At 48.0% G+C, this 24,175-nt stretch overlaps 1 protein-coding gene across 1 annotated transcript; it reads left to right on the forward strand.

The window, feature by feature from the left end:
• The first annotated feature begins 281 nt into the window (after positions 1-281).
• On the forward strand, positions 282-23,781 carry VPS33B (VPS33B late endosome and lysosome associated). The gene is made up of 23 exons (XM_066239738.1): positions 282-671; positions 6,331-6,411; positions 6,753-6,814; positions 7,882-7,931; positions 8,127-8,194; positions 12,645-12,690; positions 13,960-14,054; positions 14,349-14,453; positions 15,097-15,193; positions 15,791-15,868; positions 16,058-16,131; positions 16,423-16,509; positions 16,701-16,791; positions 17,019-17,093; positions 17,335-17,399; positions 17,523-17,577; positions 20,131-20,177; positions 20,768-20,900; positions 21,702-21,775; positions 22,557-22,658; positions 22,839-22,914; positions 23,017-23,133; positions 23,435-23,781. Exons 1-23 carry the CDS (start codon positions 576-578, stop codon positions 23,512-23,514), a joined length of 1,854 nt encoding a protein of 617 aa, XP_066095835.1. The 5' UTR covers positions 282-575; the 3' UTR covers positions 23,515-23,781.
• The last annotated feature ends 394 nt before the right edge of the window (positions 23,782-24,175 follow it).

Consider the following 24,175-nt stretch of genomic DNA (forward strand, 5'->3'; position numbering starts at 1 on the left):
TTTATACTCCGAATTGGTTTCACCCAAGAGTACGAAGTTATGAAAATCGAGCAAGTGCTCCACCCTCGCTTGAGCGAGCTAGGAGAATTGGGTGTGCTATTAAAAACTAATATTATTAAAGGAACACCCCTCTGGCTAGAAATGAGACAGTAACGTTAACGCGTTGACTCCCGGTTTCAAACGTTCCTTCCAAGACGCCGTCCATTTCCCGATACGCCAAGCGCTGGCCGAGGGGATGGAACTTCCGGAAGGCTCCGGAAGTCACTTCTGTCTGTCAGGAGGCGGAGTTCTCCCTGCAGCCGCGAACACCGGAATCTTGTTGACCGTGAGGACCAGGTCCAGACACAGTGGCCCCAGGCCTGAGACCAGGGAATCCCAACGTACCTGCTGTCTGGCCGGGAGGTGGCCATTCATTCATTCTCGAGTGCAGTTGAAGAATAAGGGCCCCTTCAGGGGCTCTTTCGAAACCCGTGCCCAGTCTTGAAGAAGAGCCAGCCTGCGCTTACCCTGCGCTGCTGTTGTCCTGAGGGTGGGGGGCGACCCTCTTCTTACCCGCGAGACAGGTGACCGGGGCCATGGCTTTCCCGCATCGGGTGGACGCCCCAGAGCTGCCTGACTTCTCCATTCTCAAGAGACTGGCCCGGGACCAGCTCATCTATCTGCTGGAGCAGGTCAGTGCCTGCCACGCCAGGGGTCTTTCTTTACTGCACTCACTGTACGCATGGCATTTCCTTGCTGCGTCCCCTTTAGCTTGTTCTTGGCCTTTGCTATTGTCCTTGGAACTTCTGTGGCAGGCCCAAAATGAAACAAGGAGGAAAACCAGAAGGCAGTAATAGCTGCCTGGGACCTGGCCAGAGAGTTAATGGAAATCAGTTTTGTTTGTACAGGCAAGGGCAACACCGCTAGTGCCAGACATCACTGGGATGGAAAGGTGGTTAAGATATTTTTGTTATTAGGGAGCTCACACTGCAATAGCTGCCGTATGAAACATCACCAAACACAGGGTGTCATGTGGTGAATGAAGGAGAGCTAGGGTGCCTGAAACGTTCAGAATAAGCAATAATTTCTAGTTGGAGTGATCTAGGAGTGTCAAAGATCTGGAATGTGAAGAAGGAGCATATTTTTCTTGGAGATGGGACACCATGGTTCTAGCAGATGGAGTTAAAGGAGCAAAGTTGAGGAACCAGGGAAGGGCGAGGAATATACAGGGGAGCGATCAGAAGTTACACAATAGGGAGCCACTGAAGAATTTCCCCTCATTTGTGGCATGAAGCAATCCTTGAAGATGATTCTAAGAGCCATGTGTGGAAGAAGGTAAATGAGAATGGAGGGAAATGAAATATTTTCACGGTGAAAGAAGGTGGAGGTAGAATTAAAGCTGAATTTGAGATTTTGAACTTGGATTAATGGGAAAATAATACTGCTACTATAATTGTAATTGTTACACACATAGTTATTTGTTTAATGTCTATGTTCCCACTAGTGTGGCAGGTCCTTAAGTACTGGGAACCTCATGAGTAGCTAGCTTAGAATCAGGCACATAGCATGTGCTTAATGAATATTTGTTACATGAACATTGAATGTAAATGAAAAAAAGAATTAGAGCCCTGGCCAGTTGGCTCAGTGGTAGAGCGTTGGCCTGGTGTGCAGGAGTCCCGGGTTCGATTCCCGGCCAGGGCACACAGGACAAGCACCCATCTGCTTCTCCACCCTTCCCCTCTCCTTCCTCTCTGTCTCTCTCTTTCCCTCCCGCAGCCGAGGCTCCATTGGAGCAAAGTTTGCCCGGGCGCTGAGGATGGCTCTGTGGCCTCTGCCTCAGGCACTAGAATGGCTCAGGCCGCAACGGAGCAATGCCCCAGATGGGCAGAGCATCACCCTCTGGTGGGCATGCCGGGTGGATCCCAGTCGGGCACATGCAGGAGTCTGTCTGACTGCCTCCTCGTTTCCAACTTCAGAAAAATAAAAAAATTTAAAAAATAAATAAATAAATAATTAGAAAGAGGAACCGGTTTGGTGGGGAAAGTTAATTAGTTTGGGTTTGGATAGGGTGAAGTTAAGATACTGGTAGGAAGTACTGCTTGTTATGTCCAACCAATGTACGCCCTGATTTGCACATAAAAGACACTCAGCTAATGTCAGGAATTAAAGAGATGCTAGTTAAAGCCTCTAGCTCAGGTTTGCCTGGCCTGTGGTGGCACAGTGGATAAAGCATCGACCTGGAACACTGAGGTCACCAGTTCAAAACTCTGGGCTTGCCTGGTCAGGCACATGTGGGAGTTGCCTGCTCCTCCCTCCTCCTCTCTCTCTAAAAATGAATAAATAAAATATATATATTTTAAAAGCGTGTAGCTCTGGTGAGAGCCACATGAAAGAGAGGAAAGAGACCAAGGAAAGAAACTTCTTTTAAAATTTTTTTACAGAGACAGAGAGTCAGAGAGAGGGATAGATAGGAATGGAGAGAGATGAGAAGCATCAATCATTAGTGTTTTTTTGGTTGCGACACTTTAGTTATTTATTGATTGCTTTCTCATATGTGCCTTGACCGTGGGGCTGCAGCAGACCGAGTAACCCCTTGCTCGAGCCAGCGACCTTGGGTTCAAGCTGGGGAGCTTTGCTCAAACTAGATGAGCCTGCGCTCAAGCTGGAGACCTCAGGGTCTCGAACCTGGGTCCTACGCATCCCAGTCTGACGCTCTATCCATTGCGCCACTGCCCGGTCAGGCGGAAAGAAACTTAATAAATGCAGCGCAGGTGGGGATTAGAGGCCACAAGGGCAACTTAATATGGCCAACATGGATTTCAGTGCAATAACATCCTCTTCAAACTAACTCTTTTTTTTTTTGGTATTTTTCTGAAGCTGGAAACGGGGAGAGACAGTCAGACAGACTCCCGCATGCGCCCGACCGGGATCCACCCGGCACGCCCACCAGGGGCGAAGCTCTGCCCACCAGGGGGCGATGCTCTGCCCCTCCGGGGCATTGCTCTGCCGCGACCAGAGCCACTCTAGCGCGCCTGGGGCAGAGGCCAAGGAGCCATCCCCGGCGCCCTGGCCATCTCTGCTCCAATGGAACCTTGGCTGCGGGAGGGGAAGAGAGAGACAGAGAGGAAGGAGAGGGGGGTGGAGAAGCAAATGGGCGCTTCTCCTATGTGCCCTGGCCGGAAATCGAACCCGGGTCCCCCGCATGCCAGGCCGACGCTCTACCGCTGAGCCAACTGGCCAGGGCTCTAACTTCTTTCTTAATTCTTGTAGGTATTGCGATTCAGGCATGAAACCTCAGAATCTCCTAACCCCCTCATACTTTACTGAACCAGTTACTGAGTTCTGTGGATATTTCCTGCCACTTGACATTTTTCTGTATTGTTTTCCACCTGACTTTTTAAGATAGTGATTATAAAATAATACACATTATAAAAAAGGTACAATTGCCTGACCTGTGGTGGCGCAGTGGATAAAGCATCGACCTGGAAATGCTGAGGTCGCCGGTTCAAAACCCTGGGCTTGCCTGGTCAAGGCACATATGGGAGTTGATGCTTCCAGCTCCTCCCCTCCTTCTCTCTCTCTCTCCCTCTGTCTCTCCCTCTCCTCTCTAAAATGAATTAAAATAAATAAATAAATAAAAGATTTTTGAGAAAAAAAAAAAAAGGTACAATAAAGGAAAGTATAAAGAAAAAAAATCACTTATAATCTTGCCATCAAATACAAGCACTGTTAACACTGTTCATTTCTTTCAAGTATTTAAAAAATTCAGTTGCACATTCCATGAGTCTCTTAATCTATTTTGTTCATACCACCAACCAGCCTCAATCAGGTCCTCATTCACTGCCACATGCATGGGCTGCTTGGACTGTCACATTAACCCCTTAAGTGAACTCCTTGCCTCCAGTTTCTCCTGTCTCCAGTCCATTTTACCCACAGATCCCAGATTTGTCTAACTGAAATTCCAGCTGATAGAATACTACAGTGAACAAAAGCTTCCTGTTTGTCCATGTTCGACAGAGTATCAATTCCTAACTCTAACCTGGCATTGGGGCCAGCCCTTCATGCTTCAATTCTAGGAAACAGTTTCGGTTTTATTTTCCACCATTCCCCTACATCAGGATTCTCAACCCGGTACTATTGGTGTTTTAGGCTGACCAGTTCTTTGCCGTGGCCACTTCCCCTGTGCACTGTAGGATCTTTTTCTTTTTCTTTCTTTTTTTTCTTTGTGACAGAGACAGAGAGGGACAGATAGGGACAGACAGGAAGGGAGAGAGATGAGAAACATCAATTCTTTGTTGCAGCACATTAGTTGTTCATTGATTGCTTTCTCATATGTGCTTTGACCGGGGGGCTACAACAGACCAAGTGACCCCTTGCTCAAGCCAGCAACCTTAGGCTCAAGCTGGTGAGCCTTGTTCAAACCAGATGAGCCCGCGCTCAAGCCATTGACCTTGGGGTTTCGAACCTGAGTCTTCTGCATCCCAGTCTGATGCTCTATGCACTGTGCAACCGCCTGGTCAGTCTGTACTGTAGGATCTTTAGCAGCATCCTTAACCTCTACCCATTAGATGCCAGTAACACCTCCTTCAAGTTGGACAACCAAAAATGTCTCCAGTCATTGCCAGATGTCTCTCCATGGTGCAAAACCGTCCTTGGTTGAGAACCATGACCCTACATGTACCTTACGCATCAGCCAAACTGAGTAGTATGTTTTTGTTTGTTTGTTTGTTTTGTTTTAAATTATTTATTGATTTTACAGAAGGGAGGGTGGAGCGAGAAGTATTAACTCATAGTTGCTTCACGTTAGTTGTTCATTGATTACTTGCTGTATATGCCTTGACCCAGCAAACCCAGGGTTTTGAACTGATGACTTCAAGCATTCTAGGTCAAAGTTTTATCCGCTGTGCCACCACAGCTCAGGCCTGAGTAGCATGTTTTGCTCTTACCATTCATCCTGTTCTCTTTCCCTGTCCTTTGCTGGATTGTCGTCTTACTGTATCACTGCCAGCACCCTCCCCACTTGTCAAGGCTTAGTTGAGAGGAAACTTGCAATGGCTTCCTCCCCCTGCCACTCAGTGTGGCCTCTCTTTCCCTTGCTCACGTGAGAGTGCATTGTTAGGAGCAATGATGCTGGAATCAAGATAATAGGGATCTGCCTGACCAGGCGGTTGTGCAGTGGATAGAGCGTTGGCCTGGGGTGCAGAGATCCAGGTTTGAGACCCTGAGGTCGCCGCTTGAGCGCGGGCTCATCTGGTTTGAGCAAAGCTCACCAGCTTGGACTCAAGGTTGCTGGTTTGAGTAAGGGGTTACTCAGTCTGCTCAGTAGCTCCACGGTCAAGGCACATATGAGAAAGCAATCAATGAACAACTAAGGTGTCGCAACAAAAAACTGATGATTGATGCTTTTCATCTCTTTCTGTTCCTGTCTGTCAGTCCCTATCTCTCTCTTTCTCTGACTTTGTAAAAAAAAAAAAAATAACAGGGATCTGGGGTAGGTGACTGGGTAGGTAATTAGAGAAGACTGTCCTGGGCTAAACATTGAACATTGGTTGTTTTTGTAATTAAGAGAAAAATGCTACTTAAAAAGAGATTTGGGGCCCTGTCTGGTTGGCTCAGTGGTAGAGCATTGGCCCAGTATGTGGAAGTCTTGGGTTCGATTCCCAGTCAGGGCACACAGGAGAAGCGATCATCTGCTTATTCCCCCTCCCCCTTCTCTCTCTTCCTGTCCTGCAGCCATGGCTCGATTGGTTCAAGTACATCAGCCTCATGTGCTGTGGATGGCACTGTGAAGCTTCCACCTCAGGTGCTAAAAATAGCTCGGTTGCCAGCATGGTCCCAGATGGCCAGAGCACCGGCCCCAGATGGGGTGCTGGGTGGATCCTAGTCAGGGCACATGCAGAAGTGTGTGTCTCTCCCTCCTCTCTCTGAAATTTTTAAAAAGAGAGAGAGAGAGATTTGGCAATTACAGGGGTTGCAGGATATAAGGTGGGATTTGGTTTTGTTTGACTTTGTCTAGCAGAAGACTGGGATTATTGGGAGGCAGAGTGGAGGAGGCAGGGGAGAAGAGGAGCAGTGATGCAGAACAAAGTCACAGTCTAGCAAGAGGGCTGGGTGACAAGGAGTTAACCTTAGGAAGAAGGTGAAATATTTTTCTGCTGGTACAGAAAACAAGAAGACAAAATAGGTGACTATAGAGAAATGTCAACTATGGATATAGTATAAATAGCAAATAAGGTGCTGGGGTGGGTGATATCCAGCACCCTTTCAAAGACGGTGCTTCTGTTAAACATGTGGTTGCATGAGCTCTCAGCCATGCCCTATCAGTGACCCAGGATACTGTGTCTCTGTCAGCTTCCAGGAAAAAAGGACTTGTTCATTGAAGCAGATCTCATGAGCCCTTTGGATCGGATTGCCAATGTCTCCATCCTAAAGGTACTTGCCCTTTCTTCCAGGTGGATTCAGGCCACTCTGTCCCCATTAAGGAGTTTTTCTTTTGATGAACAGTATAAATTACTAAGGAGCAACTACCCTTTTAGGGTAAATAGCGGGTAGCTGTATTGGATGCACAAAGGTGGATCAATGCTGTTGTCTGTATTGTTTTGGGGGTTTTGGGGTTTTTTTTTTTCTTGGTTTTCTTAATAGTCTGAGGAAGGTTCAGTGAATGGTTGTCAGGGAAGCAGTTTGATTCCCAGAATTAGCATGAAATGGAGCTCAGGTCCCCTGTTTTGTATGAAGCACCCTATATCCCTTATCTTGTTGGATTCTCTTGGCAGCAACATGAAGTAGACAAGCTGTACAAGGTGGAGAACAAGCCAGCCCTGAGCTCCAGTGAACAGTGAGTGTCTGGGGGAGTCAGGCTTGGCTCCGTGCTGGAGGATGTCCCTGTTCATTTATTTGCCCTTGGTGGGGCTGTAGCTTAGATCGGGCACTGTGATGTTTGTGGTAGGGTTCCCCTCCCTGCACGTTGACAGTTGCACATTAGGTTATGTTCTAGCCCCTGAATGGGTTTCCCTTTCTGGAGTATCACCCTCCCTTGTCCTCCTCTCTCTCTCTCGTCCAGTCTGCCATCTCTAAGCAGATTGATGACGCTTTCTAAAATATTTTTACAGTGGTCTTCTTAATAACCATCAAGGCTTCCCTTACTGAGTAAAGTGCAAATCGCTCAGGCTCAGCATAGAAGCCAAGGGTATCTCCAGTAAGGCCTCACACTGCCTTTGCAGCCAGCTCTCTCATGTGTCCCCTCAAGCCTCTGCTTGACACGTGCTTTCATGTGCTTCTCACTATGTGCATGTGCCCTTTAGGCCACCTCTTTCGTTCTGCCTAAAGTTCTCTCCTGTCCTCACTGCTCCTGTAAAAACCACCCAGCCATCAGAGCCCAGTCACACCTCCTCCATGAGGTCCTCTGGCTTTCCGGGGTGTTTGTTCTATTCCCTTGACAGTCACACACTGCCCACTGTTTGGTTTTTGTTTTTATTTTTAATATTTCTCAATCATAAATAATGTACACCCATCCCTAGAAGAAAAAATTCTCCTGGATACATGGAGAATACAGCTGTAAACCCCAGTCCCAACATATACCTTATACTGTTTTTTTAACACTTGTTTGCTTCTTTATACATATATGCATCTTATTTTGCCTGACATTATAAATTATTTGAGAACAGGAACTCCTGGGTCTACCATAGGACCAGTGAGTGCCCCCAGCTGAGCACAGAATCCTGTTGTAGTGAGGGGAGTCTTCTGTGGTCTAGAGCTGGCCCCGCTGCGGCGAGGATGAGAAGCAGGCCTGTCAGAAGGGGTAAATGTGAAAGAGTTGGCATTGTTTCAGTTTCTTCAGTTGGTGCTGTAACCACCCTCATGTCTTTTCTTTACTTAGTCTTGTTTCCCTCCTCTCTCCCATAGATTGTGTTTCTTGGTCAGACCCCGCATCAAGAACATGCGCTACATTGCCAGTGAGTATGCCAGGTGCAGCGTGTCACAGACCTGGGAAGGGGTGGGTGAGAGCTGATGGCCTCAGCCACAAGGACCCTTTCCTAAGAAAAGAATTGTTGGAGTTGGCCACACCACATCCTGAGAATAACTGCTTCCTTGCTTCTCATCTAACACATGGCCCACGGCTTTCTGAGTTGCATTCCTTCTGTCTGTAGGTCTTGTCAATGCTGACAAATTGTCTGGCCGAACTCGAAAATACAAAGTGATCTTCAGCCCTCAGAAGGTGAGTTTGGGTCCTGGAGGGAATGGGAGAAGGTAGGACAGGATTAAGGACTGGGAAGGGACAAGGGGCCGATGGCTTCATTTCTCTCAAAGCAAATTATGTGTGACTGAACAGGTACCTGTCACCGTCCCATTAATGTGGACCTGATTGTGTAGCAGAGGGTCTCAAACTGCCCCAAGTAGAGATTGTGTGACTGAGAAATGGCCTCTACCTAGATTTCTTTTTTAATTTATTGATTTTAGGGAGAGAAGAGAGAGAAAGGGAAGGAGGAGCGGGAAGCATATGCTCATTGTAGTTGCTTCTCGTATGTGCCTTGACTGGGTAAGCCCGGGGCTTTGAACCTGTGACCTCTGCATTCCAGGTTGACACTATCCACTCTGCCACCACAGGTCAGGTGATGTGCCAGGTTTCACACTGCCTGTGGTAGGCCTGGAAAGCTGTACCAAGTAGTTCATGCCAAACCTGGAGCAGGGAGAAATTAAAGTTGAAAGAACAGAGATTTATTCCTTTTCAACTTTTCCAAGAAAATCATAGAGCTAATAGAAATGTAAAGGTGCTGAAGCTGAAGTGTGAATCCTTGCATTAGGACCTGTTACCTGGATGATCTTGGATAACTTAACTGTTTGCTCTGTGTCTTAGTTTTTCTCATCTATGACATGGAGTTGATAATGGTTCTTACTTCATTTAATTTAAATGCGATGACTCAGTTTCTGTGAAGAAATCAAGTGGAATCATAGGCTTATATTGTTTTTTCATCAGGAATAAGAGGAGTCAATGATCTTGATTTGAAGATCATTTGAAGATTGGTAGCACAACTTTACAGCTATTTATTCTGTTTAGAAATACAAATATATCAAGTGTGACTGTTACAAGGGCAAGAAATTACCAAATAAGATAACCAGTCTGAATTACAGCTTACTTTTTCTTTTATTTTTTTAGCGAGAAAGGTAGACAGACAGGAAGGGAGAGAGATGCATCAACTCATAGTTGCAGCACCTTAGTTCATTGATTGCTTTCTCATATGTGCCTTGATGGGGGGGGTGCAGCTGAGCCCGTGACCCCTTACTCAAGCCAGCGACCTTGGGCTTTAAGCCAGTGACCTTTGGGCTCAAGCCAACAACCATGGGGTCATTTCTATGATTCCATTCTCAAGCTGGATGAGCCCAGACTCAAGCTGGCGACCTCAGGGTTTCGAACCTAGGTCCTCAGCATCCCAGACTGATGCTCTATCCAGGGGTTGGGAACCTTTTTGGCTGAGAGAGCCATAAACGCCACATATTTTAAAATGTAATTCTGTGAGAGCCATATAACGACCCGTGTATGTTACGCATTATCCAATAAAAATTTGGTGTCCCGGAAGTCAGCTGTGATTGGCTCTAGCCACCCGCAACCATGAACATGAGTGGTAGGAAATAAATGGATTGTAATACATGAGAATGTTTTATATTTTTAATGTTATTTTTTTTATTAAAGATTTGTCTGCGAGCCACATGCAGCCATCAAAAGAGCCACATCTGGCTCACGAGCCATAGGTTCCCGACCCCTGCATCCACTGTGCCACTGCCTGGTCAGGCTATAGGTTACTTTTAAATGTCAATAAAGGAGCTATAGCAATACAGTGGTACCTTGAGATATGAACAGACAAACATACGAATTTTTAAGATACGAGCTGTGACTCAGTCCATAATTTTGTTGGAGATCCAAGCAAAATTCTGAGATATGAGTCCTGATTCAGGAAGCTGCCGCTAGTTGGCACATTGGCGCACAGGTCCAGTATCGGCAGTTTGATATACGAGTTGACTGACTTATGAGCTTGGTTATAGAACAAATTAGGCCTGACCTGTGGTGGCGAAATGAATAAAGTGTCAACCTGGAAATGCTGAGGTCGCCGGTTCAAAACCCTGGGCTTGCCTGGTCAAGGCACATATGGGAGTTGATGCTTCCAGCTCCTCCCCCCTGTCTCTCTCTCCTCTCTGTCTCTCTCTCTCCCTCTCTCTCTCTCCTCTCTAAAATGAATGAATGAATGAATGAATAAATAAATAAATAAATAAATAAATAAATGAAAGAAAAAAACAAATGAAATTCGTATCTCAAGGTACCACTGTAATTTCTAGTTTTTGGAGTAGCTTAAGGGAAGAGGAAGTCTCTCTCTTACAGAGATTCCCTTTGTTAATTATGAAGATTGGCAGTTTTCAAACTGGGCTCTGAAATTCCACCAGTTAGCATTAAAAGCAGGCCTATCGCCCTTGCTTGGTTAGAGCATCGTCTGGAAGCACAGAGGTTGCTGGTTTGATCCCCACCAGGGAACATACAGGAATGGATCGATGTTTCTGTCTCTCCCTTCCTCTCTCTCTAAAGTCAATAAGATAAACCTTAAAAAAGTCAATTATAAAAAAGCAAGTCTATGGATTTCAGTTATACTGACGAAAAAATGAGTGAGGGATAAAGAGGACTCTTCTTTGTGTCAGCGAAATAAGGAGCACACAGCATTCATCTTCCACACCTTAGCTATTAGGGGGATTAAGAGGTAGTCTTTGAAACACTAAGAACAGTGTCTAGTATGTATAAAATGTTTTATATACATCCACTGTTATTGTCATCATTATGAGTTGGTGTGCCCTCATCTTTCTCCTCATTACATCCAAATATTTCTTCCTTTTCCCACTTGTCCTTTTCTTTTTTCTTTCCTTCTTCTTTTTCCAAGTGAGAGAGGGGAAATAGACTCTCATATGCATCCTGACTGGGATCCACCTGGCAACCCCCGTCTGGGGCTGCTACTCTAATTATCCAAACCATCATCAGTACCTTGGACTGACTCTTAAACCAACTGAGCCAGTGGCTGTGAGAAGGGAAGAGAGACAAGGGGGGAAATGAGGGGAAGAGAAGCAGATGGTCGCTTCTTATGTACGCCCTGACTGGGGATTGAACCCAGGACTTCTGCACACCAGGCTGATGCTCTGTCCATTGAGCAAACTGGCCAGGGCCCCCACTTGTGTTTTGTTTTTTTGGTATTTTTTCCAAAGTTAGAAGTGGGGAGGCAGACTCCTGCATGTGTCCGAGAGGGGTCTACCTGACATGCCCACCAGGGGGCGATGCTCTGCCCATCTGGGGCGTTGCTCTGCTGCAGCCAGAGCCATTCTAGCGCCTGAGGCAGAGTCCATGGAGCTGTCCTGAGCGCCTGGGCCAACTTTGCTCCAGTGGAGCCTTGGCTTCAGGAGAAGAAGAGAGAGACAATGAGAAAGGAAAGGGGGAAGGGTGGAGAAGCAGATGGGTACTTCTCCTGTGTGCCCTGACCGGGGATCGAACCTGGGACTTCCACACGCCGGGCTGATGCTCTACCACTAAGCAAACCGGCCAGGGCCCCCACTTATTTATAGGAGGAAGAGTTGGTGGCCTTTTCCTATCTAAGCTCAGTGAGTCCACCATGCTTGTGGCCCCATCCTTGCATTTCTCCTCCACTCTCTCGCTTCATCAGGCAGATCCTTTCTCTTCTGTGTCTGTCCTTTCTAAACAATTCTCCCCTCTTCCTTTCCTCTCCCCATCAGGGGCTCTCTTTTCTTCTGTGAAGAATTCTCTGCTGCCATCAATTCTGTTTTTTCTCCTCCACCTCCATCTCCATGTTTACATCTGGTCCTCTAATATCCTGTTGTCAAATCTGGCAATGCTTGGTTTATGCTCATCCTACCTAATGGCTGCTATTTGACAGTTGCCGGTTCTTCCTTGACACTCACCTTCCCCGCCTTCAGAGGAGCTGCTTTCTCCTGTTCCCACCTCTACAGGTGCTTGCTCAGTCTCCTCTGCCAGGTCTCACACACTGTCCACCCGTGTGACTTTGGTGTTCCCGTCAGTCCTGTCCTGAGCTCTCTTCTCCCTTTGTGTTCTTTTCTCTTGTATAGACCACCCATTTTACATGCAACATACGCCCTGGCTGGATAGCTCAATTGGTAGGAGCATCGTCCCAAAGCAAGGGTTGCCGGTTCGATCCCCAGTCAGGGCTTGTACAGGAACAGGCTAATATTCCTGTTTTTCTGTCTCTGTCTGGGAAAAAAAATCTCCCTTAAATGCAACATATGTGCCATTAACCCCCTAGGCTGTATCTCCAGATCCCTCAAAGTCTCCAGAGGGCCACGGACATGTCCCACCCAGAACGCCCTCCTCCATCTCTGCCAGGAGGACCCACCCTTCCTTGACAGCTGAAATACCTCCTCCTTTGTAAAGCTTTTCCAGTCCAAGAGGGTGAAAAATGCAATGAACTTAATACATAAATGAATTGGGTGACAGGGAAACAAAGGGTGAGGCTGCATGAGTCCAGTGCCCTTTCTAGATGTAAGTTTCTGGTTCTCTTACTGGGTTCAGTAAGTGTTGTCCTCATCAGTGACCATGGAGGGACTCCAGAGGATGGAAAGCACAGAGGAGAGCTGTAACTAATCAGCTTCCTTTTCTGTTTCAGTTTTATGCCTGTGAGATGGTGCTTGAGGAAGAGGGGATCTATGGAGGTGAGAGGAGATGAGTGTGAGTGGAAAGGGGACAGCACATGCAGAAGGGATAAGTGTCATTCCCCCTGCCCCGTCCCCTCCTCTTCCTACCTCATTCCTGTGGGCCTAGTGAGAAGAAAGGTGCATGAGAGTGGGAAGTAGGTGGGTAGTGGGAGGGGATGCAAGGGTTCATCATTGGAAATCACCAGCTGCTCTGTCCTTACCTTCCAAAATTCCCACAAGGAAAAACCGTGCCTTTCCCCGCCTGTGTATTACTCACTGCGTTCTCCATGAACCCCGACCTGATCATTGCGCTCCCTGCAGAATGTCCCGCTGTGGCTCTGGAGAAAGCCCAGAGCCCTCACATGGCCACCTATGCCTTCTACCATCTGGCCGCTGCTCTTCCTGTTGCCGAGAATATTCCCCACCCTATACTTTTTACCTACCTATATCTTACTTAGCGTCTAAGCCTAAATGTCACTTTTCTTTTTAAGTGAGAGGAGGGTAGATAGACTCCTGCATGCTCCCTGACCAGGTTCCAACCGGCAACCCCCATCTGGGCCTGAGGCACAGACGAACCGAGCTATCCTCAGTACCCAGAGCCAAAGCTCAAACCAATTGAGCCACTGTCTGTGAGAGAGGAAAAGAGAGAGAGAAGGGGGAGGTGGAGGGTGAAGAAAAGCAAATGGTCACTTCTCCGGTGTGCCCTGACTGGAGGTCAAACCTGGGACGTCTGCACACTGGGCCAACACTCTGTCCACTGAGCCAACTGGCCAGGGCCAAATGTCACTTCTTTAGGGAAGTCTTTCCTGTACCCCTGTTTGAGGTTATACCCTGAAATGTTAGTACTCGTGGATTGCTATATGGCTTCTTTGGGGCACAATGGTAATTGAACCTGGTGCGTGTCTCTCCCGCTAGATTAAGAATCTCTCCAGGAGACTGAGGCACGTTCATTCTCTGTACTGTATCCCTAGTGCGTAGCCTCATGCCTGTGGTGTGCACTTTTCAGTCAGTAATTGTCTAATTGTGAATTAAATTTCCTGTGCATTTTTGGTCAGGATTCTAATGCAAACATACCCATTGTCACATCATATTACAGCCTCCTTTTGTTACCAGACTCTGAGCTCCTTTGAGGAACAGGTTGTATCTTACTCATCTCTGAACATCCATGCATAGTGTGGTACAGGCGTGTGGAGGCACTCAGATGTCTTTGCGCGACTGGTAGACGTTCCCTCTTAATGTGGAGCCACGTGCCTTCTGCTGGGAGGCTGACGCTCTTTGTACCCACAGATGTGAGCTGTGACGAATGGGCCTTCTCTTTGCTGCCTCTTGATGTGGATCTGCTGAGCATGGAACTGCCAGAATTTTTCAGGGACTACTTCCTGGTACATTTGGGGCCCTTAGGTCTTGGCATTGATGGGTGGGGACAAGCATGGGGTCTAGTGGGCTAGCAATATCAATGTTCCTTCATCCAACTCCCACAATTTTTACTGCGTGATAGTGACTGGGAGATTGAATTCCACTGATTAGTGTTTGTGGGACTTCCTTTGGGGCTAAAATTAATTCTTTCAGACACTCCCCACACCCTGCCTTCTTGCCCCAGGGCTCTGGGGCTAGCCACTTTCCAGATGGATCTGTTAGGTTGACACCTGTCTCTGTGGCCACTGTGGTCCCTGCAGGAAGGAGACCAGCGTTGGATCAACACTGTGGCGCAGGCCTTGCACCTTCTCAGCACTCTCTATGGCCCCTTTCCTAACTGCTACGGAATTGGCAGATGTGCCAAGGTGAGTGCTGGCGAGCCCCTTTCTGCCTGTTCTTTCCCCACCATGACTGTCCGGGAGCATCTGCCACAGAAGGTATATTCCTTCCCTCGCTTTCAGTGTTGCAGAATAGTTCCTCAGAGAGGGGAACTTATGAGGCTAACAAAGGCAAGAGCCAGGGCCTCCTGCGCAGCATTTTTTTTTTTTTTTTCTGGGCAGCATTTTTGAATCTCTTCATGTCTGGTATGGGGATGGGCGGAGGGATAGGAACAAGTGGGACCAGAATAGGTAATGTTGTTAATAATTAGTTCCTCTTTGGGGTCAAGGAGAAGAGTGCCATGGAAAGGGGCTGGCTTCTGTAGGTGCAGGGCTACAGGAGGGATTTGGACACAAGATCAAGAATGTCTTAAATTTCTTGCAACTGCATGTGAATCTATAAATATCTCAAAATAACAAAGTTTAATTAGCCCTGTTTGGATAACTCAGTTGGAGCATCTTCCCAATATGCAAAGGTTTGATTCCTGGTTAGAGCACATACGGGAACAGATTGATGTTTCTGTCTCTCCCTCTCTCTCTAAATCAATAATTTTTTTAAAAGTTTAATTGAAACAAAACAAAATTAAAAATTTGGTGGGAGCAGGCAAAAGAAAGTCTTGGTCTTTGGCAGATGTCCCATGAATTGTGGAGGAAACTGGAAGAGGAGGAGGATGGGGAAACCAAGGGCCGAAGACCAGAAATTGGACATATCTTTCTCCTGGACAGAGGTAAATTATGCTTAGTACTCCAGTTCTCTCTGGAACCCTGAAATGACAGAAAACCTGGTAGCACAAATAAGACTCTCCCATTGGGGGTGTATGCCAGTTTTGGGGGGGGGGTTCTGTATTTTTCTGAAGTTGGAAATAGGGAGGCAGTCAGACAGACTCCTGCATATGCCCGACCGGGATCCACCCGGCATGCCCACCAAGGGGCGATGCTCTGCCCATCTGGGGTGTCTTTCTGTTGCAACCAGAGCCATTCTAGTGCCTGAGGCAGAGGCCACAGAGCCATCCTCAGCGCCGGGACCAACTTTGCTCCAATGGAGCCTTGGCTGCAGGAGGGGGAGAGAGAGGGGGGGGGAGGAGAGGGGGAAGAGTGGAGAAGCAGATGGGCGCTTCTCCTGTGCGCCCTGGCTGGAAATCGAACCTGGGACTCCTGCACGCCAGGCTGACACTATACCACTGAGCCAACCGGCCAGGGCCTGCATGCCAGTTTTATTGCAAGCTTAGACACTCAGGGCTGGAGAAGGCATTCCAGCTGATACTGAGCAAACTGGGTAGCAGGCTGCATCAAGGGGCCCTCACGGTCAGGGATCTTGGTTTCAGACGTGGACTTTGTGACAGCGCTTTGCTCCCAGGTGGTTTACGAGGGCCTGGTGGATGACACTTTCCGCATCAAGTGTGGTAAGTGGCATCTTGGCAGGATGGAGGTGGTGCCTCCTGCATGGGATGGGGCTGGTGGGAGTGGCCCAGACTCTGAGCAGACTACTGGCTTCCAGATAATTTGGAGGCCCTTTAATGGCAGTTCTGGGAAGGGTAACAGAAGGAAAGCCTCATCGGAGAACCTCATAGCTGTCCTTTCTGCTATCAAAGGGAGTGTTGACTTTGGCCCAGAAGTTACGTCCTGTGACAAGAGCCTGAAGGTGCTGCTCAACGCTGAGGACAAGGTGAGGGTGTGGGCGCTAGCAGTGGATTTCCCCAGGGGCTCTGCTCCCAAGAGGTGGTGGGCACCCATCCTGGAGGGGAGGCTGAGTCCACAGGATAAAGGGGTCCCCACCAGTAAGAACATACTGCAGGGCACATAGCAGGTGTTTGACAGACTGTTTGTTGCCAGCTCAACCTCCTTCTTTCTTTTGTTAGAATAGCTGAGCACTCTTCCTGTGCTATCATGACAATGAGGTAGGAAGTAACTAGGTACAGTTCTGTACAGTAAGCCTTCCTGTCCTGTTCCCCCACAGGTGTTTAATGAGATTCGTAACGAGCACTTCTCCAATGTCTTTGGCTTCCTGAGCCAGAAGGCCCGGAACTTGCAGGCCCAGTATGATGTGAGGCTCCAAGCCTGGGTCCTCTGTTCTGTTTCCTCAGGGGCTGGCCAAGGCTGCTGCCCCTTGGCTACCTCTCTGATACTACGACAGGGTCCCTGACTTTTCTGTTGGATCAATGGGAACTGAGGGAGGGCAGTGATTGCTCATATCTGAGGGCAGGGACAGGTGACCTTAGGGGGACTTCCCCACAGCGCCGAAGAAGCATGGACATCAAGCAGATGAAGAACTTTGTGTCCCAGGAGCTGAAGGGACTGAAACAGGAGCACCGCCTACTGAGTCTGCGTAGGTTTCAGCTTGGGGGCTGTGCGGGGGTGGTGAGGGGAATGTGAGAGAGGACATCTGCCTCCAGAGAGGAGTCCCTGTTCAGCCGGCAAATCATGCCCTTGTTTGGCCTCAAGTGAGAAGAAGTACTTTTGCATTTTGCCTTGAGGTATTTCTTCTTCCAGACAATAAAGGGATATCATTCTAGAACCAGGAATATGTTGGCTGACTTTTCGTCCTTTCTGCAGATATTGGGGCCTGTGAATCCATCATGAAGAAGAAAACCAAGCAGGACTTCCAGGAGCTCATCAAGACTGAGCATGGTGACTACTGGCTGTGCCTGGCTGCATTTACTTCTGCCTCCCTGGCTCCCAGCCCCATTCCACCCTGAAAAGATGCTCTCTGGCTCTTTCCAGCTGATGCTGGCTGTGTGGAATGCTGGTTCCTGTTAGAAGTCTGGGGGGTCCCTTAACCCAGGATGGAGAAAGATGGGGAGACAGACGCCCATTAGCATAGATGGCTGAGCTGCTCCCCCATAACAGGCTGTCCTCTGATTACTCACAGCACTGCTGGAGGGCTTTAACATCCGGGACAGCACCAGCTATATTGAAGAGCACATCGACCGGCAGGTGAACAGGTGGACTGGGACGCAGGGAATGGTGTTTACTGTGGGGTCGGCCTCTGGTAAAAGGAAAGGAAGAAGAATGTGTGTTATGAAACTTGAACTCTCCTAGCTCTTTCTTCCTGTGCAGGTGTCACCTATAGAAAGCCTTCGCCTCATGTGCCTTTTGTCCATCACTGAGAATGGTGAGCCCCAGGGACCAAAGATGCCAGATTGAAAACTATATCATAGGAATAGAAGAAATCATGTTGAATGACAGAAGTAAATACCTTAGCAGACAGGACTTTTTCCTGTAATTTTGTGGATTCTTTCCTCTGTAAGATGAAAGCAGTTTCCGTTTTGAGTGAAACATCACCATGCCATAGAATAGTGCTGCCACCCTAAACAGGACAGTATTCAGGCCCACCACACAAGAGCTTTCACACTTTAGGACTACAAAGGCGTAGATCAGAGTGACACTTCTCTCCTTTTTCAAAATTTATTATTATTTGTTGATTGATTTTAGAGAGTGGGGTAGAGAGAGAGAGAGAGAAAGGGGAGGGGAAGAGCAGGAAGCATCAACTCAGTTGCTTTTTTTAAATGCCTGGACCAGGCAAGCCCAGAGTTTTGAACCAGTGACATCAACATTCTAGGTGGATGCTTTATCCTCTGCACCCCCACAGGTCAGGCTTTTTTAAAAATTTTAATTGATTTTAGAGAAGAAGGGAGAGAAAGAGAAACATTAATATGTTTTGTTTTTTGAGACAGAGAGAGAGAGTCAGAGAGAGGGATAGAAAGGGACAGACAGGAACGGAGAGAGATGAGAAGCATCAATCATCAGTTTTTTGTTGCGACACCTTAGTTGTTCATTCATTGCTTTCTCATACGTGCCTTGAACCTTGCGTTACGGCAGACCAAGTAACCCTTGCTTGAGCCAGCGACCCTGGGTCCAAGCTGGTGAGCTTTGCTCAAACCAGATGAGCCCGCGCTCAAGCTGGTGACCTCGGGGTCTCGAACCTGGGTCCTCCGCATCCCAGTCTGACGCTCTATTCACTGCACCACTGCCTGGTCAGGCTAATCTGTTTTATTTATTTATTTATTTATTTATTTATTTTGCATTTTTCTGAAGCTGGAAACAGGAAGGCAGTCAAACAGACTCCCACATGTGCCCAACCGGGATCCACCTGGCATGCCCACCAGAGGGCAATGCTCTGCCCCTCTGGTGTTGTTCTGTTGCATCCAGAGCCATTCTCAGCGCCCGAGCCATCTTTTCTCCAATGGAGCCTTGGCTGCGGGAGGGGAAGAGAGTGACAGAGAGGAAGGAGAGGGGGAGGGGTGGAGAAGCAGATGGGTGCTTCTCCTCCTGTGTTCCCTGGCCGGGAATTGAACCCAGGACTCCTGCACGCCAGGCCGACACTCTACCACTGAGCCAACCAGCCAGGGCCTAATCTGTTTTTATTGTGCCCTGACTGGGGATCAAACCAGCAACTTTGTGCATCAGAAAGATGCCTTAACCAACTGAGCTATCTGGCCAGAGCTGACACTTATTTCTTTGCTCTGGCTGGCTTTCTACCTTCAAGAAAGTTTCGTAATAAAGATAAACTTTAGCCTGACCTGTGGTGGCTCAGCAGACAAAGCGTCAACCTGCAATGCTGAGGTTGCTAGTTTGAAACTTGACTTGTTCAATCAAGGCACATACAAGAAGCAACAACAAAAGTTGGTGCTTCCCACTACTCACCCACCCCTCCTCTCTTTAAAAAAAAAATGCAGTCCAGGAAAAAGGGACAGCCAACCAATTTTATAAACATTTCCAAAAGCCCAGATTCTGCCACCTTTATTGACAACTTGCTTTTACTGTTAAAGGCCTCAAGCTGGTGAATATTCTTTAATGTTTCTCTCCACTCAGAGAAGGGTTTGCTTATTCTGAGTCCTCTTTATTTCCTCTTACCTCATTGGAGGAGCACATGTAAGACTAGCCTTTAAACCATGTGAAGCTCTCCTATTACTGAGCAGCTGTCGGAGGTTCCCAGTAGAACTGGCGCATCCCCAGGATAGGATGCACAGAAGTCCCGTCTCCTGAGGCCTCCCACCCTATCCCTGCAACAATTAGTATCTGTTTCAGTGTCCTGTCCTCAGCTCCCTGTGGTTTAGGGTGCTTCCCTGCCTCCGCTGTCCAGGCTTTATCGTTCAATAAGCAAGCTGAAAGAGTCAGTTTAGAATCAACTGTGTAGGGTACAAGGTTTACTGAATCCTTCCTGGTTAAGGTTTTTTTGTTGTTGTTGTTGTTTTGTATTTTTCCAAAGTTGGAAACGGGGAGGCAGTCAGACAGACTCCCGCATGCGCCTGACCGGGATCCACCCGGCATGCCCACCAGGGGGCGATGCTCTGCCCATCTTGGGGTGTCGCTCTGCCGCAATCAGAGCCATTCTAGCGCCTGAGGCAAAGGCCACAGAGCCATCCATCCTCAGCGCCCGGGCAAACTTTGCTCCAGTGGAGCCTTGGCTGCGGGAGGAGAAGAGAGAGACAGAGAGGAAGGAGAGGGGGAGGAGTGGAGAAGCAGATGGGCGCTTCTCCTGTGTGCCCTGGCCGGGAATCGAACCCGGATCTCCTGCACGCCAGGCCAACGCTCTACCACTGAGCCAACCGGCCAGGGCTGGTTAAGGTTTTTTTGAGGGGAAGAGTGTTGGTTTCTTGGCTTGGTTGTACATTTTAGAATATATCAGCTCATATATGAACCTGCCTTATTTTCCTTACGTCAGGCTTGAACCCCAAGGATTATCGATCCCTAAAAACACAGTATCTACAGGTAAGACCAGGAGAACATCTTCCTGAGGGAACTTAGGGGAGGGGAAGGGTGGTTCATTGGACATTTTTGAAAGAGGTCCAAGAAGATATAGCTCCTTTCCTGCCCCCACCCCCATCCTTTTTCCATCAGGCCTCCCTCTTAGAGGTTGTCGGGATAGTCACTTTTCAGACCCTGCCCATTGTCCCTTTCTCCTCCTCCTGAGTCTCACAGTGAGTGGCCAGTGCTAAGAAGACTAAAGAATTCAGCTATTGGACCAGGTGCTGAGACCTATCCCCCTCACTTTCCCTTACTGTAGCACCTGTGAAACATTGATAAGCTTCCTTCCAAGTCTTCCTCTCAGATCTTATCATCTGTGAAGCCTTCCCCACTATCCTTCTATCAGTAGTTTTTTCTGGTCATTAATAATTTCATGTTACTTTCCTTCTCGGTTTGGTGTTTGGTTATTTCTGATAAGAAGACCTTTCACACAAACAAGTATGAGCTCCTCAAGGCATAGACTGGGTAATCCTTGCCTCCCTCACCTCCATATCACTGAACAGTGCTAGACCCCTGCTGTACACTCAGTAAAACCTGAATTACATTTTTTTCAGAGCTATGGCCCTGAGCACCTGCTAACCTTCTCCAATCTGCGGCGAACAGGGCTTCTAACAGAGCAGGCACCTGGGGACACTCTCACAGCTGTGGAGAGTAAAGTAAGCAAGCTGGTGACAGACAAGGCTGCAGGTGAGCAGGGAGCACAGGAAATCCCTTCCCCCTCCCTGTCTGTCCTCAGGCAGAGCACCCAGGGAGACAAAATGAGCTCAGAAGGAGATTGTAATTCACTGTCATTACTGCTACTTCCACTAGTAGGAGTTGTTTCCATTTAATGAACACTCATCACATGCTAAGCTCTTTAGACAGAGTTTCTCATTTAATCCTCACAAAAATTAGTTTTATTTTCATTTTACAGATGAAACTGAAGCTTAGAAAGGTTAAGTGACTCATCTAAGATCCCTTTTAGTTAGTCACATTAGAACCCAGGTCAGCCTTGGTTGTTGTCCTAATATGCCAAGGTCACGTGTTTGATCCCTGGTAGGGCGCATACAAGAATCAACCAATGAATGCATAAATAAAGGGAACAATAAATCAATGTTTCTTTCTCTCTTTCCCTCTCTCTCTCTCTCTCTCCCTCCCTCCCTCCCTCACCACCTCCCCCTTCAGCCTTCCTTTCTCTCTAAAATCAATATAGTAAATTTAAAAAAAAAGAACCTAGGTCAGTTTGACTTCACAACCCACACACTTAACACCCTATCGACTGCATTTAGTAGAGTGCTGGCACCCTTTAAGAGGAGAAAGAAGGGTGGGGAGTAGGGTGATGAATGTCTTGGTCAGTTCCAGGGAGTCGTGGATGAATAGCTTAAAGATGTGATAGGTCCGGCTATTTGAGAAGAGGAAAGGGCCTGTCATTTTCTGAATGGCATCGCTTGTGGAAGTTTTATGAATCCTTAGACCTGACATAAAACCCAGTACGGATTTCTTCCCCAGGAAAGATCACTGATGCCTTCAGCTCTCTGGCCAAGAGGAGCAATTTTCGGGCCATCAGCAGGAAGCTGAATTTGGTACGCAGAGCAGGGACGGACAGGGTGGGCCACGGGTTCAGTCCTTGGTGAATGAAGTACTTTGTATTCACAGAAACCTTTTTGTCATTTTGTTTTTATCAAGATCCTATCTTTGGTGGCATGACTGCATGAGCTTCATTTATTAAGGAGACAGGACACTCAGATTCATCCAGTTAGTAAACATGTGACAAGTGCCTAACAGTGCCAGAGAATAGGCTGAGTGCTGCTGCAGTGATGGACATGTCCCATGTCACTGAGGGGTTGGCAAAGGGGCACCCTTCCCTCCAGCACTTCTCAGGGATCATGGGAACTCAGTGAAGAGAATTGGTGGGTACTGAAAAGAAGTGGAGTCTTTTTTTTTTTTTTAATGACAAAAACAGAGAGAGGGACAGGTAGGGACAGACAGACAGGAAGGGAGAGAGATGAGAAGCATCAATTCTTTGTTGCGGCACCTTAGTTGTTCATTGATTGCTTTCTCATATGTGCCTTGAGTGGGGGGCTACAGCAGACCGAGTGACCCTTTCTTAAACCAGGTGAGCCCACACTCAAGCTGGTGACCTCGGGCTTTCAAACCTGGATCGTCTGTGTCCCAGTTCGATGCTCTATGCACTGTGCCACTGCCTGGTCAGGCAAAGGTGGAGTCTTATGGATATTTTTCTTTTATTTCTCCCTTTAGTTGAAGTAAGAACCGTCCTTAGGGACCAGCCACTTGTCTGTGACCCTGTAAAAGACCGGAGAGCTGAGTTGTCACTTGCCTCATGGAGTCCCCTTTGCCCCCTAGATCCCACGTGTGGATGGCGAGTACGATCTGAAGGTGCCACGTGACATGGCATACGTCTTCAGTGGCGCTTATGTGCCCCTCAGCTGCCGTGTCATTGAGCAGGTGAGAACAAGTGACCCTCACACCCATTCATGTCTCACTGTCTCTGCTTCTAGTCCCTGGTCTATACCAATATTGACTTCTTTGGTAAACCAGCAGGACATGTGATGGTTAGGCTGCTCCCATCTTCCTTTCCTAAACCCAGCCCCGTCTTAGACTTAACTAGCACACGTGCCTTCCCAGGTGCTGGAGCGGCGAAGCTGGCAGGGCCTGGACGAGGTGCTGCGTCTGCTCAACTGCAGCGATCTGGCATTCACAGGTGTGCGGCCTTAACCACCGGGAGCCGGGTGGGTGAGGAGGACTGGATGTATCCACTAGTGCTAGCATGCCAGCGAAAAGCTGTCTGGTCTGCTCTCCACAGGCGTGACTAAGGAAGACAAGGTTTGCAGCGAGTCCCTGCGCCTCATCTTGGTGGTGTTCCTGGGTGGTTGCACTTTCTCCGAGATCTCAGCACTGCGGTTCCTGGGCAGAGAGAGAGGTAAGAGAACAGGAAGTTGACAACATGGCTTTGTGGATGGGCTCTGGGGTACAAAGGGCAGCTCTCAGGAAGTCTTCTCTACTGCCTTCTGGGTACCACTTGCTGCGGGCTGAAGAGCAGGGAGCCCACTCCCACCAGGCCTGGCCAGTCACTGTGCCCTGAGCCTGGCAGACTGTGTCTGGAAACTGGTGCCCCAGTCCAGCCTGGGCTGTGGAAGTGGAAGAGTTCAGTATGGCACCGCTAGTGTTGGGGACCTCTGATCTGCTTGTACTCATGTATGCTGTGGCTTTTGACTCCTCAGGCTACAGGTTCATTTTTCTGACGACAGCAGTCACCAGTAGTGCTCGTCTACTGGAGGCCATGAGCGAGGTAAAAGCCTGAAGCTTTCCCTGGATGCATTTCCCAAGGGATGCAGGAGGTAGGCTCCCGGCCGCTAACACAGTGCCCACCGACCGCCTGCTCTGTGCTGGGAACATGGAGCTTGTTTGCGATTCAGAGAACATATCAGAGGAGAGAGTTCACTTCCTGCCCCCAGGATCATTTTCTTTTATGTTACGCAGTACAACCCGTGCTGATAAAATATGGAGGATCTTTTGCTAAATTCTGTTTGAGTGTTATTGTAAATAAAGTCTCTACTTTGTAATGTAATATATTTAGTTCTGGACCAGCCCTTCCGTCTTTATTTGTGAAGCACAAGGGGTTTCATGTGGGGCTTCTTGTGCTCCATGGACTGGACTGTCGTTGCTCTGGGCCTGCTCTGGTACTTCCTTGCAACTTACCCTTACTGGCATTTCCGGAACTATAAAACAAGGAAATGGATTAGACAGGTGATCAGTAAGCAGCCTTCCATTTCTAAAATTCTGTGACTCGTTACACTTAAAAAAATACTTGTTATAGTTTTGTTTTTGTTTTTTTTGTGGCAGAGACAGAGTCAGATAGAGGGACAGATAAGGACAGACAGGAAGGGAGAGAGATGAGAAACATCAATTCTTCATTGTGGCTCCTTTGTTGTTCATTGATTGATTTCTCATATGTGCCTTGA

This window comes from Saccopteryx bilineata, chromosome 7, assembly GCF_036850765.1.
Source record: "Saccopteryx bilineata isolate mSacBil1 chromosome 7, mSacBil1_pri_phased_curated, whole genome shotgun sequence".
Lineage (NCBI taxonomy): Eukaryota > Metazoa > Chordata > Mammalia > Chiroptera > Emballonuridae > Saccopteryx > Saccopteryx bilineata.

What these genes read in the sequence shown, in the direction of transcription:
- VPS33B (XM_066239738.1), top strand. Translation starts at nt 576, where the DNA reads ATGGCTTTCCCGCATCGGGTGGACGCCCCAGAGCTGCCTGACTTCTCC. An exon ending in TCATCTATCTGCTGGAGCAG is followed by an intron (nt 672 to 6,330) that starts GTCAGTGCCTGC and finishes TGTCTCTGTCAG; the next exon opens with CTTCCAGGAAAAAAGGACTT. An exon ending in GCTCATCAAGACTGAGCATG is followed by an intron (nt 17,094 to 17,334) that starts GTGACTACTGGC and finishes GATTACTCACAG; the next exon opens with CACTGCTGGAGGGCTTTAAC.